Source organism: Capsicum annuum, chromosome 2 (genome assembly GCF_002878395.1).
Source record: "Capsicum annuum cultivar UCD-10X-F1 chromosome 2, UCD10Xv1.1, whole genome shotgun sequence".
In the NCBI taxonomy this organism is placed as follows: Eukaryota; Viridiplantae; Streptophyta; class Magnoliopsida; order Solanales; family Solanaceae; genus Capsicum; species Capsicum annuum.
Window position 1 is genome coordinate 146,035,959 of NC_061112.1, and position 16,058 is coordinate 146,052,016.

The following is a 16,058-nucleotide window of genomic DNA, read 5'->3' on the forward strand; positions in this document are numbered from 1 at the left end:
CATCGATGTCATTAAAATTCCTAAACCTCACTAACTTTTTCAATCAAAGAATAAGGTAAGTGACTTCATTTACCTTATAAAGGTAAAATCACAATTTTACAAATCGTTTTGATATTATGCCCATTTAAAAATTTTAATAAAAAAACTTACCTCCTATGCTCCGTACTCAGCTACATGGCTCTCTACTCTCTCAAATAAACGTAATTAGGAAAGTTATAATGAAAAGTCTGAAAATCTGAATTCTGATAATACTCCTCTAACTAGTATAGTATAAATAGATCCATATATTTCTAAATGGAGTGCACGTCTCTTTAATTTTCTTTCCTTGCCCCAACTCCAATAAAATAAATAAGTAATATATTTAATACATCTGCATGAATTATGGAAAGCAATAGTTGCAACAAGTCATTCTGCAGCAACTACATGCTGCTAAAGCCAGAAGAATGTAGTGCATTAGATTTGGCAAGAATACTGTTTTCCAGTAAAAATATGGGACAAAATAAATTCCTAGACTGCCCTCATGGACAAATGACTAAGGTGTTCTTTCCACATAGATGGATTATTTTCATTTCCATTCTAGTCCAGAAGATTTTCCTTGCAGTTGCTAAACCTTTGGCAAAGTTGGGCAATGCGATTGAGTACTGGCTTAACCTTCTAAACGTTAACGGTGGATTACTCCGTCTTATTTTCAACTTCTTACGAGGTACGTATACTATATCCTTTTGTTCTAATTTTCGTGACATTTTTTGTTTTTAGGCGTGCAGTCTATTTTTTAAATTGGTGTGATGATTTGTAGGTAAAGTTGTTGTAGTACCGGATAAGAAATCAGCGGTCTTTTTGTCATTTGTTGGTAATTTGGATAAAAGAGTTGAGCTGGATATTAAGAGTGTTGAAGCTGGAAGTAGAAGATACGATGAGGCAATAACCATGATGGCTGCTAAAGCAGCTTATGAGAACAAAGCATTTATTCAAACTACTGTCAAGGATCACTGGAAGGTAAACTACCTAGCATATTAGGTGTCTGGTATGAATGAAAAATACTTTCTTGGAAAATAAGTGAAGTTTTTACTTCGTTTTGTGTGTTAGTATAAAAGGAAAAATTGATATGTATATAATGTGCTAAAAAATTATGAGAGGTGGGAATTGGACCTTTGAGGATGGGAGGAGAGAACTAATATGGAAAGACCCTACTTCTAGTAGGAAAGTACTTTTCTCAATTTCAAGTAAATTGTTTACGAATCAAACATGAAAAATTACGAAAGGTTTCAAACATATACCCATTTTCTAATTCTTATAAAGAATAGAATGTGCTCACATCTGGTCGTTTAATTTTATGCATGCAGATGGATCTCGTGGACTCCTATGATTTCTGGAATGGTAAGATATCTATACACTTTTACAAACGTTGCGATTATATATTTGGGCTAATGGCCTGTATGGTTATGGCCATTCAATTTATAAGGGATCAAATTATGGCGATTTGCCAGCCACATTTGTAATCATATGAATGAACAAAAATAAGATATTTACCAGAAAAATAACTCAGTTTACTATCATATTTTTTTTCATAACATATAAGCTTTAGATCTCTCGAAACTTAATTGGAGCGGGTATTACCTTTTCTTTTTTAATTTTTTTTTTCTTTCTGGCTTTTAATAGATTATCAACAAAAAGCTACAACACAAGCATTCGTTCTTAAAGATAAAAATGTGGACCCCGAGCTGATTATTGTAGCATTTAGAGGGACAGAATCCTTCAGTTCTGACGATTGGATATCGGATTTTGATGTCTCTTGGTACGAGATTACTGGCATGGGCAAAGTCCATGCTGGATTTATGAAAGCTCTGGGGTTACAAAAGAGCCGCGGATGGCCTAAAGATATTGAACGAACTGATTATAATCAGCCATCTCCAGCCTACTATTTCCTAAGAAAATTACTCAAACAACTTTTGGAGAAAAATGAAAAGGCAAGGTTTGTGGTTACTGGTCACAGCTTAGGTGGAGCACTTGCAATTTTATTTCCAGCAATATTGGCATTCCATGAGGAATCTTGGTTGCTGAAAAGACTAGAGGGCGTTTATACATTTGGTCAACCAAGAGTTGGAGATGAATTTTTCGTTGAATATATGAAGGGAAAATTAGCAAAACATGAGGTTCCATACTATAGGGTTGTCTACTGCAATGACATGGTACCAAGATTGCCATATGATAATTCTACTTTCATGTTCAAGCACTTCGGAACTTGCATCTATTACAATAGCCTTTACAAAGAAAAAGTAGGTACTCTTTCAATTTCTTTTCACGATATAGGTGTGTCTTCTAATTTAATCCATGAAAATTCAACTTGGCGAACTCTAGATTTGGATAGATTGAGTGAGTATTTATGTTCATTGGGTTGTTCCAAGGATAACCCAAATTTGTCAATCTAAAAGATTAAGTCATTTAGGAGGTATATGTAGACAAATTAACCCACAAGAAGAAACTTACTAGCAAAAAATAAAAACAAGTTTTTCAGGTCTAGCTAGTTTTTAATTAATCTAGTTGTGATATAAAATTTATTAGTTTGGTTTGGTAAATTATAAATTAGGAAAAGAACAAATTGACTCGTCCTTCGTGACCCAAGCAAACATATGGTTATAGGCTTATAGCCCAGTGCAATTATTAACTCAACTTATTTTAACTCATTTAAATATGACTCAATCGTAACTTGCCCATTTGACATCCTTATTATTTAAAAAGGCGAAACATTGGTTGAGTTGCTTTCAGGTCGACATCCATGTTTACTTATGCACAGCAAAAAATATTCAAAATATATACATACAATATAATATCACACTCGTTAATCTATACCCATTAACTGTAAATGTTGGATCTTCCGGTAGTTGCATATAGAAAAAATTGGTTCTCCTTTTCTTAATATATTTATCTAGCGATGTGACGATGATATATATGTTGTTTGAATGTAGATTTTAGATGAAGAACCAAACAAGAATGGCTGGTCTCTGTTATTATTTATACCAAAGATGTTAAATGCTGCTTGGGAGCTCATCAGAAGCTTTATTCTACCTCTTCCATGTTTTGGAGGAAGAAAGTATAAGGAAGGTGGGCTTCTTTTTATTGTGAGAGTGATAGGCCTGCTACTTCCAGGTGCACCTGCTCATTGTCCTCAGGATTATGTCAATGCTACCAGGCTTGGATCATCTGATCATTCTTATGCCAGTACTCAAAATGTCACAAAGTATCAAAAGATTGGCATAACCCCAGCATAATTATGAATTTATTAGTGTGTACGTGCCTTTTAGATTTATAACAACAGTCAGGGCCGGATCTACAGTGTCGGAACCCCATCCTTTACCCAAGTTCCCATAAATATATTAAAAATTAGAAAAAGTCAATAAAATTCTTTTGTTGACAGTGTTTACACTAACTGAAGGTTGGCTTGATGACATAGAAGAGACTCTTGAATTGTTGTTTCTGTTTTCTTGTGAACATGGAATCAATTCCTAACGAAGGTTGTCTTTTTTATTATTATTATATAAACTATTTTATCGGGAACCAACAAGTTCAAAATCCTACTCAAGAGACTTGAATTGTAAACTTGGTACTTTCATTTAATTTGTTAGGGAGAAAGAAATTAAGGATCATGTTCATGACTGTACGACTAATAATCATGTTACTCATAATTAGAGGTGGCAATTTCAGTCTATATTTGTGAAAAAAGTCCATTCAACTCATTTGTTGAATTGGATCACTCATATTTCAAATGGGTAAATATGAACTTCAACACATTTTAAAAGTTCATACAAATATGAACAAAATGGGTAAAATATGAGTACTCATTTAAATACAGAGATCACCCACCTATGCTTTAAATTTCATTTTTTTTCTTCTTTTCTTGTTTCTTTTTGTTGTTTTGTTTTTTTCTTTCTTTTTTCCTTTAATTTACTTTTTTTATTTTGTATTTTTTTTTCATTTTTTACTCGTTTCTTATAATTTCTTTTTTTCTTTCTCATCTTTCCATCTATTTTTTTTATTTTTCATTTTTATTTTTATTTCTTTTTTTTTGTATTTTTTTTTTCATTTTCTCCTTTCTCATTCGTATTCGCTTGAGACATACATGTTAATAAATATAAGCTTCTAATTATCTCATTTAGCCTATACAATTCATAGCATCTCTTATCAATTAAATATAATCTATATATAGTCTCCCCTTTATTATTATTTTTTTCTATCTTTGATTTCTTCTTTTTTTCCTTTTTTCCTTTAATTTACTATTTTTTCTTTCTTTTTTCCTTTAATTTACTTTTTTTTCCTATTCATTTTTTTTTATTTTTTTCACTTATTTTTTACTCGTTTCTTACACTTTTTTTCTTTCTTAGTTTTCATCAATTTTTTTTCTTTTTCTGTTTTATTTATTTTTTCTTCACATTCTTTTTTTTTTGTATTTTCATTTCCACCTTTTTCATTCTTGGTTCGTCATTTTTTTTCATTTTTCTTCTTTTTTTATATTCTTTTCCTCATTTTTCTTTTGTCATTGCATTTTATATTTTATATTTTTTTTACTTTAAATTTATTTGTATCATACTATATATTTCAAATGAATTTATTATTTGTATTTGAATAGTTTAGTTGTCAATATGTACAATTTATCATTTGTGTTTATATACAAATAAGTATATGAATTAATTATATTTTCTTGAGATTGAAATATATAAATATACAATGTATCATTCAATGCAAATATGTCATTAGTATTTGTATATCAAATTTATCATTTATATTTGTATATAAACAAGTATCATTAGTATGTGTATGGTTCAAGTTGTATAAACATGTATCATTTGATACAAATGTAACATTTGTATTTGTATAATTTAACAATTGTATTTGCATAATTTTATTATTTTTATTTGTATTGTTCAATTTATATCAATAAAATATAATTTGTATCAATATATATAAAATATAAGTGTGAATTATATAAAATATATATAACGGTACAAACTATAAAATACAAATTTGAGCTTGAAGTTTAAAAAACAAATATAAATATAAAATTGTATTAAGTAAGCTCGGTCCATCTTTATTCCATTTCATAGATGGCTGAGGATCCACATAACCTTCGATTTATGGGAAAGTTCAGCTTCAAATCCGATTTCTAACTCCCTCATCTTAGAGTTCTCATTAGAGCAGAAGTAAGGCACGAAGCGAGGAGCTCAAGGTCAGGCAAGGCAGGAAGTACGTAGAAACCTTGATTTGTGTACTTCTTGGGACTACTAAAGATATTTGGTTTGATGAATATAATTCTAAGATCTTTCTGGATACTATCTCTGTATCTTTTCATTAGGTGGAGTCCACTTGAGTGTACTTACAAAAATTATAAATGTTGGGCGAATATAAATCAATATGCGCTTATGGTATTTTTGTTATCATAAAAAAAGAAGAAAATCAAAAATCAAAAAAAAATAATAAAGAAAAAAAAAAGAAAGATAGGTAGAAGTCAGAGATAGAAGAGAGAGAAAAATCGTAAAGAAAAAGTTGAAGAAATAGATACAAAAAAAATCAAAAAGAAAAAAATAATGAAAAAGGAGAAAAGGAAAAAAAAATGATGATAATACAAATATTCTGAATGGTTATGATATCTCAGTCATCATTCATAATTTGTACTCGATTTAATCATGTTCTTCGAAAATAAAAAATATATAAATTATAAAATAAAACAAAAAAAGAAAAAAAAAAGTAAAAATTACAAAAAAAAAAAAAATAAAACTAGAAAAAAAGAAACTAAAAAGAAAAAGAAAAAGAAAAGGAAAAAGAAAGAGAAGCAAAGGGTAGAAATAGGAGAGAGAGAAAACAAAAGAAATAAAAAAAAAAGAAAAAAAAACTAGAGGCTATATATCGAAGAGAAAAAAAAAAAGAAACGGGAAAAAAGTCAAATTGATATAATATAGAAGTTTTAAGTTTTTTATTTTAGGAGATAAAGTGGGTCGGAACCATTTTTATCCAATCCATATTTAACCAAATCCATATTTAGCGATATTTATATGGTCGGATTGTAATCCAAATCATTTTTGCTCGATCCATATTTAACTCATCCAAATCCAATCCGTCCATTTACCACCCTTACTCATAATTTAGTCAGATTTCCTAATGTGCAAGTTATTTGGATAATCTGGCAACTGTTGAGATTAACAACATACATATCCTTTTGATCTGAAAAAGATATTTTAGATAGTGTGTACAAGTGGATTTCCACGGTATCACTTTTGGAATTCTTAATGATTCACTGCACCGGTCGGTGAAACTGACCTAAAGTTTGGTGCTAAGAACAATATAAGACGCTTTAGCTGCCGCTAAGCAAATTGATGGCCTAAGGCCCCAAAGAAAAGAAAAAAAAAAAGGTCTACTACTCTAAATGCAGAGTTATTAATAAGTTTTTTAACCGATTTTTTCTAATAATTTATTTTCAATTTAATAATACGTCCAATTTATTTACATTTTTCTTGAGACAAACATAATACTCCAGACATACTCAAAAAATACTACTATAATTTATTGTTGAGGTCCTTCAAAAAATACTCAAAACTTTTGTTGCTCATAAGCATAAGTTGTAGATATAAAATAGTTTTGCCTATAAGATGGAAGTTCATCGTATTTTAAGATAGTAAGTTTGCTCAATCATTCACAAATTTTATTTTATAAGTAAAAGTTAGAATTTATGCTTGATGTGTCACAAAAACAAAGCTTGTAAAAAAAAATACAAAAATTTATATTTAAAAGAAAGAAAGAAGAATATTTTTTTTTACTTGAATTAATTTAGAATTTTGAATAAACAATTCAAATATCCATATAATAAATAAAGTTTTTAAAATAACAACTATTGCAAATTGATGGCTAGCTAAAGTCTTACTAACTACAATCAATCCTTACTTTTATAAATAAAAATATTATTATGTGATATTAAACGTTTTATGTCCTCAATAAAATACAGCGAGGAAAAATTTACTAACAGATTTTTTTTATGTCAATGAGGAAAAAAATTATAATTTAGCTAAGATACAAATAAACACAAGATAAGTTGATAGGTATCTTCATAAAATTTTTGTCAAAATTTTATGAAGCAATCAGCTTATTCTTGATATGAGGTATGGGAGGAGGAGACAGATAATGATGTTCACAGTGTTTGATGATCCTTTGACTAATATCAATCCAAATGGTAATTAGAGTAAATATTAAGTGAATATTAAATCTTACATGTAGTGTTTGTTATTCCACTTCTAAATTAAGTCATCGTTCATTCTTTGCACAATTTGTGAACTAATAATAAGGTTGGAAATGCTAGTTACATTTATGCAAGAGTAGAATGTATCTACTCATTTATTTTGAAATGAATTTATTGCAATTATAATTACTAAATTCATGTAATCTCCAAATATAAACTCATGTGGTACTAATTATTGCTCTCATTATACACTTTGTAGTATTTGACCGAATTCACCATTCATGTAGCTAAGTTTTGATGCATAATAATCAGAAACTTAATGCATAGTCCAATGTGACCTCTTAAAACATTTAACACATACAATGACATAAAGAAAAAATCAAATTTAAATTGTATTAGTACTCTTGATATTTTAATTATTAACTTTTATATCATATTTGAAGTATATTTTTAATATTTGTAAAGCTTTTAACATATTTATTTGGATTTTTATTTGATTGCTTATAATAAATTTTTAAAAAAAATAAATTAAATACGGGTAGCAGCTTGGTGTTAACCTTATGAGTAGATTTGTTCTTATATTAGGTAATTCATCCATTGTATATTAATATTTTTTTTGCTTTTAAAATAATTGTCATATTTCGCTTCTCAAAACTCAATCTACATTTATTTGACTAAGAGGTTGTTTGGAAATGATTAAAAAATAGTTTTTTTAGCTTAAGTGGTTAAAATCTTAAAATAAGTGTTTCTAAATTAAGTAGATAAGTATTTGTATAGAATTGCTGAAACTCGAAAAAAAATTATTGATGTGTGGTAAACAAGTGATGTTAAGCACTTTTTTTTTTGGTCAAAATGACTTAAATGTCTTTAAAGTTGTCAACACCATAAATAAGGTGAATTATTCATATGTTTTAATTCTAATAATTCAAAAATAATTTCTATTTACACTTTCCGCGTAAAGTAATTATGTGAGGTCAATTTATAAATATAAGTTACTTTTTTATTTTTAAATGTTAAAAAATAAAAATCTTAGGATATTTTATATATATAATAAGTATTATATTGTAATATTGGAAGCTTGTAATAATTTAGTTATCTTAAAAAATATGTAACCTCCGATGTGAAAACAATGGAGAAAGATGAATTCGGGTGTGTTTGGTATGATGGAAAATATTTTCCTATTTTCCCCTGTTTGGTTGTAGTAAAATATTGGGAAAACATTTTCCAAGATAACTCATTTTCTTCTATTTGAGGGAAAATGACTTCCCTCATGGACCAAGGGAAGTCATTTTCCGAAAAATGACAAATGTGACTTATGCCCCCACCCCACCCCTCTTCCTCACCCCAACATCACTCATATTCACATGACTCAAAAACTTCACATTTCTAAAAAATTTACATTACTTGAAAATATTTTTAACTGTGCTTTGCTTCAATTTTTCACTGCCTGAATAAAAAATAGTGATGCCCGAATTTTTTCCATTTCAAAAGTTCGTTGAATTAATGTGTTGTTATTTTCATATGCATAGAGGAAGACTTGCCTATGTTACTTTTGCTAATTGCATATTTCATTTTGTTATCGATGTAACTTGTTTTACGAGGTTGAATAAGCTTGTCGTTCTGTTATATATCTTGAGATTATCCTGACAAAATATTGAAAAGTGTCTCCTATATTTGTTAATTAATAGCTGCTTAAATTTAATTAGTGATTGTAATATTTTAGTATTCGATATTGGTATTATTTGTTACGCTTAAATTAGTACTTACAAATTGTTGAGTTGTTAGAGACACTGATATACTAATTAACAGTTAGTAGTATTTTCTAAAAAATATTTTTTCACTCACCAATCAAACACTAGAAAATATTTTTCTAAAAAATATTTTCTAATCACTAACCAAACACCAAAAAATATTTTTCGAAAAATACTTTTCACTCACCAACCAAACATGAGAAAATAAGTAGAAAACCAACTTATTTTTCAGGAAAACATTTTCCATGAAAAATACTTTCCATCATACCAAACACACCCGAAGTGGAAATGAAGGGAAGCGACGAAGAAGAGCAAAAAAGAGAAAAAGAAAGAAAAATTATATATTTATGGGTTACAAGTTCAGGATATTATTGGAATTAAAGAAAAATATAAAGGATAAAAAAGTAAATATTTTAGCCAAACCTTAAAAAAAATTAATCTAAAAAGTAAAAAGTTGGGAGTACCCAGATTCTCACTTTTTGTTTTTCTTTAATCAGTTTTTAGCTTTTTTAAAACACGTTTTAATTTACCAAACACCTAAAAAAATTAAAAAGGAGATTAAAAGTTGATTTGGTCAGATTCTAATCCCATTCAAACGGGCTCTAATACTTTAAACTATAGTTTTTCATCAGATTCACTATGAGAAAAATTTCGACATATTTACTTTTTGTATAAATTTCTAATATTTTAATTTGAATAAAAAACTATTGAATGTATTTAATCCAATTATTTTGCCTTGCAATTGACTCTTTAAAAGTTTATTGAAGTTTCCATGTTCTCTGTTTGCTCTTGAATTAAGTGTTTGTTACATATTCTTAGCTTACTAAATCACTTAATTATTAGTAAATCTACACAATTAGTATAAACATCGTGTCCGAGTAAATATTTAATTTTTATAAACTTATAAACATTACTTGTAATATAGATTATAGTGATCCGAACTGTCCCTTTAGATCATGAAACAAAAAAAATACTTATTTAATTAGTGGAATGTGGGAACGATGGAGCACTTAGGTTCTAAAGATTATCGAACCTTATCGAGCCTTTAAACCGATTATTAAATTGATTAATAAAGATTACCAGTTCCGACCTAATATTATCCAATTAGTTGCTTGTGTAAGAAGAGGATTCTTGAAAATCACCAACATACTTTTGATTGGAAAAAATCCAGATAGAGTGGACAAGTGAATTTCCACTGTATCACTGTTGGAATCATTTCATGTTCCCTGTAGATTTAAAATTGACCAAAATGATTCGTATGATTGGAGTTTCGGGATTTAAAGTTCTATAATTTGACCGTGTATGTCAAAATAAAATTTATAAATTTGAATACTACGTAAAAAATATAATAAATCACAATAAGTAGCAATTTGTTCTGACTATGCCGCATAAATTAGAATGCTGGGAGTACATGAACGTAACTTATATACATGTCATGACAAACTTTTTTAAATAGGATTGTGAGTGGATTTTTCGCTGTTACAAAAAGCTAAGTAAGAATTCAGTTGTAATAGAGGTTTAGGTGATTTAATAATGTAAAAAAAGATGGTGGAACACTGGCATATCGTTAAACAGCTGTTTGTACGTCTCAAAGTCCTTTGGTATTATTTATTTGCCAGGCATGTCTGAAAGATGCTAAAGTGTCACTTGAACGCAACTTCCATAGATATGAAAAAGCATAATGGACAGGATAGTGTTTCTTCGTCGGGAAGCTAAATTGAAAACACATCCATGGAAATGAACATGACTTATAAATATAACTTTGACATATTGTCTAGCTTGTTGATCTCCATAGAAACATTATATTACCAGCGCCATCGATCATGGATGGTTATAGCAAGGTGGAAAGGGTGAGTAGTGACAAGTACCTTCAACTAAAACCAGATGAAGCAAGTCTTTTTGATCTCATACGTATTTTGTTCTCCGGCAACCTTGAGAGTAAACAGTTCATAGAATCATTGAGAGTGAAAGAGATAGCCTTTGAGCGTCGAGGATACATTTTTCTCTCTGTGTCCGTGCAGAAAGCTCTCCATTTCATCTCAAAGCCTTTGTCTTTTTTAGGTTCAATTTCAGAATTCTGCTTAAATCTTCTTGCTAGTAACCAAAGCCTTCCTACGTTGTTGTTGAGAATCTTACAAGGTTAGATGACATTTCTTAAATTTGACATTATTTCCATCTGTTTCGACTTTGGTATAGTTTTATGACTTAAACGTTATAGTGGGTAAAGTGAAATTAATCCCGATTACTCTTGGTAGGGAAGGTAGAGATGCCAGACAAAGAGTCAGCCAGCTATCTCTCAGCTATCGGATTTATAGATACAAGAGTGAATTGTCATAAGAAGTTCAAACCAGGGGGTAAAACATATATTGTTGCGCTTTCTGCAATTGCATCAAAAGTAGCCTACGAGAATAAAGCCTTCATCCGAACAACTGTTGAGGATCAATGGAAGGTCACCTAATTAAATTTACATTTCAGTTTGTTTGATTGGCAAACTAGCTTAGATCAATAATTTCAAATGACTTGCTTGTCAATCACTATTTGGTTTGATCAAAAGCTAGCTAGACTAAATCTGCTAATCTGTAAAGGTTTTGATTCTTATGCAGATGGAATTACTGGGTACGCATGATTTTTGGAATGGTAAGATTTTCAGTAAAGATGCCATTGTCTTATTTTTGCAACACATTTCTTACTAATTGAAGTGTTATCAAATTGGAATTGAGGTAGAACAATCTTCACGAGATGTGTAGGAGTGGTGTTTCTCTAAGACAATTTTTGTTTGGCAGAGTATCACCAAACCAAATCGACTCAAGGCTTCATATTTCATGATAATACAACCAATCCAGACAGAATTATTGTGTCATTTAGAGGTACTGAACCCTTCAATTCAGATGATTGGAGTACAGATTTCGACATATCTTGGTACGAATTCCAGGGCATGGGCAAAGTCCACAGCGGTTTCATGAAAGCTCTAGGCTTACAGAAGGATGAAAGTTGGCCTCTCAATATTATACAAGACGACCAACGCCCAATAGCATACTACACAATCAGGGAAAAACTAAGAGACTTCTTTCAGAAAAATAACCACACCAAGTTTGTTCTAACAGGGCACAGCTTAGGCGGTGCGCTTGCAGTTCTTTTTGCAGCAGTTCTTGCATTGCACAATGAATCTTTTTTACTGGAAAGATTGGAAGCAATTTACACATTTGGGCAGCCAAGGGTGGGTGATGCCGAGTTTGGCGATTTCATGAAGGAAAATTTCAGGAATTATGGCATTGGATATCATAGATTTGTTTACAGTCATGATATTGTAACCAGATTGCCTTATGATAACTCTACCTTGCTTTTTAAACACTTCGGAACATGCCTTTACTATAGCAGCACATATGAAGGAAAGGTAAGTAAACAAAGAATGCCTTAAGATCTGCGAGTTGATTTCTCAGGTGGTCACTCAACCAAGAGGAAAGCTGACTTTTTAAGATAAAAACTCTTAGCTGAGTGATCATACGAGAAATAAACCCTAAGAGATACAAGAATCTTGTTTGTTATTTTAACCTTTTTTCATTTTATAAGTTTACTAATCGAACTTTTGCATTATGTGTAATAGATTGTTTCGGAAGAACCACACAGAAATTACTTTTCTCTGAGATCACTAATATCAAAAAGGATGGATGCATTGTGGGAGTTGGTGAGAAGCTTTCTTCTTCCATATCTGTATGGAACAGAATACAGAGAAAACCTTCTTCTACTAGCACTTAGATTGTATGGACTTCTATTTCCCGGCATGCCGGCTCATGGTCCTCAAGACTATATTAACGCAATTTGTTTGGGAGATGCTACTTTGTTCACCAGTACTCATAGATGATCTAGACGATCCTCGTCTACTTTGATGTCTTATTGGAAGAAAAATGAATATTGTTCCTCCATTGATTAAAAATTTACATATCTTTATATCAGGCTTATTGTGAGAATTTACATATCGATGGTTCATTTAGATTTGAGGCTTGTAATAATGTTTTTATCACGCATTGATCTATAAACGACCAAAAGCAATTTTCTTTCTTTTTCCTTTCTTAATCGATGACCAAAGGTGAAGTTCGAATGATTTATTGCTCTTTGTATTCTTTGAGATTATACTTTTTACTAAAGGTAGAATACGCTATTAAAATTACGATTTTACTTATAAAAGACTAATGATAATTTAAAGGTGGGTGAAGAACTATGGAATGGTTTAATTAAGATGGACTCTATCAGAGGCAAACCTAATTGAGGAGTAGGGGGGAGTCATCGGCACCCCCGAATCTCGAAAAAAAATCATGTATATATTGGTTGAGTGCGATGCTTGAGCACTCTGTATATATACTGTATATTTTCTCCAGTCACCCTATTGCAGCACTACTTCGTGGCTCATTGTTAGCTTCATATTCGTTATGTTCTTTCATTAATATTCCTCAGTCGAGAAAATGGTTAAAATTTTAATTATTAGATTTTGAGCTTTAAATCCTGAAATCGAACACAGGAAAGAAATTAAATCAACAGAAGTGAAGTATATAATTGGAGGCTGGGGCCTTGGAAGAGGCCATAGAAAGCGAAAGGGAAAGAAGACCTGATGAATATGGCATACCGTAGTACAATCACTTTTTTTTTTTAAATTTCCCAAGGTATTCTCACAGCCAGTAGCCGTGAGACTAATTCTCCGTTCCTCAGTCAGCGCATTTTGCGGTAGGGAGCTGACCACAGAGTTTGCTCCATTCACCAGAGACGGGAATCAAACCCCCGACCTTTTGCTTAAGGTACATAGCACTGAACCACTATGACAACTCTGGTGGTTGTAGTACAATCACTTTCAATATGGCCTAGGAACATTTGGATGGAGTTATAGCTTATGGCTTCATATGTTAACTTAAAAGCATCTAAAATAAAACAATTCAAATAGACTCTGAAAATGCAATGAAGTGTTTCAAAACCGACTCAAATTATTTTTTTTCTTTTATTGGATTGATCCTACCAGAACAAAATTCACTTGATTGATACATGTACACGCCTAATAATTCAACATAAAATTTAAGATATTTCATCAAATCATGAAATGACGAGATTCTATTTGTCTCTTGAAATAAATTCTCGGAGAAAAAACAATTTTGTTAGATCATGTTTAAACCATGAATCATATACTGCCAAAAAGACATCACTGTCAACAATGCATCAGACGTGCATTATTCTTTTTGAGTGGCCCTATTGTGGAAATGATCAATGAAGCTTTTCACAATTGGACCAGAAGGTAATAATTGTGCCAAAGAATTCTTTATTTTTTGGTTAAGTAGATACTTAGTATGAATAAAAATGAAGTGAAATTACATCCTTGAGCATTCAACCCGGTTCAACAAAAAAGGAGTCCGGGTATTGCACATTTAGCCCATCATTACATAATTTAACTCCCTAACATAACTAGTTCCAAGGACGTCTGCTCAAACAGCCTCAACAACATATATCAATGGAACTACAAAAATACAAGTCTTATCAAAAACATTTATTGCAACGCCTTCTTTAACTAATGCATCTTCAAGATAACTTTGTTGGACTGATGCCTTCCTAGTCTTCTTAACATCAACATGCAATCATCAATAATTACAGTGTAAATTTCCTTATTTAAGCATAGTATAACCTCTTTGGAGCCCATGTTGATTACATTAGGGGAGAAATTATCCTCAGTCAATTCCAATCCCTCCCTAAGAGCAAAGAGTTCCATCTGATTATTGGTGTCATTGAGGTAACTTTTAATAGTGCAAAAATTTCAATTGTACTTAATCAATTTTTAGGTTTTAGTTTACAGTGAACTTATGTTTGCCTGTTTTTTTTTTTTAACTATAAACTAGATAATTTTATTTAGTAAACAATTATTCTTTTTCTTTGGAGGGCATGCCTTGTGCAATATCGCACGGGCTATTTTGCCGTAACTTCTTTTCAATTTCTTTATAAAACCTTAAATAATAATCAAATGCAATAATATTAATGGTTATCACCAGATGAGTGAGTTAGCTGGAACTTTAAATTCAGAATAATATATTTCATGGTAGTGAAAAAATTATTGCATTAAATACATATAATATGACCTCATATTTAAACGTTCCAGTGGGGATTTGAATATCCAGAACACCGAAGACTTTGTACTGCAATTAAATACCAAACACACTATACAGAACTTCATATCTTAGGATATTTTATTCCTTCGTTTAATATCAAAGATAATCCAAATAAATCAGGAGCAGATAAGGAGGACATCACTCTTTTTATTTTTCTAATGAACATAAAAAAACCATCCCACATGTATACACGTTGACAGATGATGATTATTGGCTTTTAGAGTTGAACGGATAAAGATATACTATCTAAAGCAACTTGGTGTAATTAACTTTGATTCTTAAATATTACTCGAATTTGAAATGTAATCAACTAATGAAGCCAAAAGGTTAACAGGTTAGTGGAACAGTGATATGTTTCAAGATTCTAATCCGCGTGCATTAACCCATTCAAAAGTTTTTAGTTTAATCGAATTACATTACTTACACAAAATTGGACAAGTTCTATAAAACAATATTAATATATTATAGAGGAAATAGGAGAAAGACGTGAATTTCATTGAGTTAATAATTTCAATTGTTATAGAAATGTATGGTTTCTAATTTAGGAGAAAAAAGAATATAAAAATTGCTTTTTCATTGACTAATTTTAGTACAGTAATCATTATTTCAAGTATAATAGGCCAAATTATTAATTCAAATCAAATACGTCCATTAATTTGCTCAATAATTGTCCAACTAAGCTTGACAGTACTTTTTCCATACCTAGCGTTTCTTTTTTCTACTACTGCTAATTAAGTCAGTACCTAATAATTGTGTCCGGTAGCTACAGTTTTCTGTCTTGTCTAAAACGTGATTCACAATGTCCGACCAATATAGCACCTTCTCTGGCTTCCACGATTTATGTTCACGTGTTTGATTAGACATTAAATGAGATTTATTTATTTATGAATCATTTTATTAAGAATTAAATAAAATCATCCAAATTAAAAAAGAAATAGTTGAAAG

At 30.4% G+C, this 16,058-nt stretch overlaps 2 protein-coding genes across 2 annotated transcripts; both read left to right on the forward strand.

Annotated features, from left to right (window-relative positions):
• The first annotated feature begins 291 nt into the window (after positions 1 to 291).
• LOC107861396 (triacylglycerol lipase OBL1) lies at positions 292 to 3,507 on the forward strand. The gene is made up of 5 exons (XM_016706732.2): positions 292 to 703; positions 797 to 996; positions 1,344 to 1,377; positions 1,660 to 2,276; positions 2,967 to 3,507. Exons 1-5 carry the CDS (start codon positions 382 to 384, stop codon positions 3,267 to 3,269), a joined length of 1,476 nt encoding a protein of 491 aa, XP_016562218.1. The 5' UTR covers positions 292 to 381; the 3' UTR covers positions 3,270 to 3,507.
• Positions 3,508 to 10,454: 6,947 nt separating this feature from the next.
• Positions 10,455 to 13,031, forward strand: LOC107860293 (triacylglycerol lipase OBL1). The gene is made up of 5 exons (XM_016705599.2): positions 10,455 to 11,112; positions 11,229 to 11,422; positions 11,577 to 11,610; positions 11,757 to 12,367; positions 12,578 to 13,031. Exons 1-5 carry the CDS (start codon positions 10,797 to 10,799, stop codon positions 12,833 to 12,835), a joined length of 1,413 nt encoding a protein of 470 aa, XP_016561085.1. The 5' UTR covers positions 10,455 to 10,796; the 3' UTR covers positions 12,836 to 13,031.
• The last annotated feature ends 3,027 nt before the right edge of the window (positions 13,032 to 16,058 follow it).

Coding starts and splice junctions, on each gene's coding strand:
- LOC107861396 (XM_016706732.2), top strand. CDS start 382: ATGGAAAGCAATAGTTGCAACAAGTCATTCTGCAGCAACTACATGCTG. Junction 1,378..1,659: donor CTCCTATGATTTCTGGAATG/GTAAGATATCTA, acceptor GGCTTTTAATAG/ATTATCAACAAAAAGCTACA. Junction 2,277..2,966: donor ATAGCCTTTACAAAGAAAAA/GTAGGTACTCTT, acceptor GTTTGAATGTAG/ATTTTAGATGAAGAACCAAA.
- LOC107860293 (XM_016705599.2), top strand. CDS start 10,797: ATGGATGGTTATAGCAAGGTGGAAAGGGTGAGTAGTGACAAGTACCTT. Junction 11,113..11,228: donor GTTGTTGAGAATCTTACAAG/GTTAGATGACAT, acceptor TACTCTTGGTAG/GGAAGGTAGAGATGCCAGAC. Junction 12,368..12,577: donor GCAGCACATATGAAGGAAAG/GTAAGTAAACAA, acceptor TATGTGTAATAG/ATTGTTTCGGAAGAACCACA.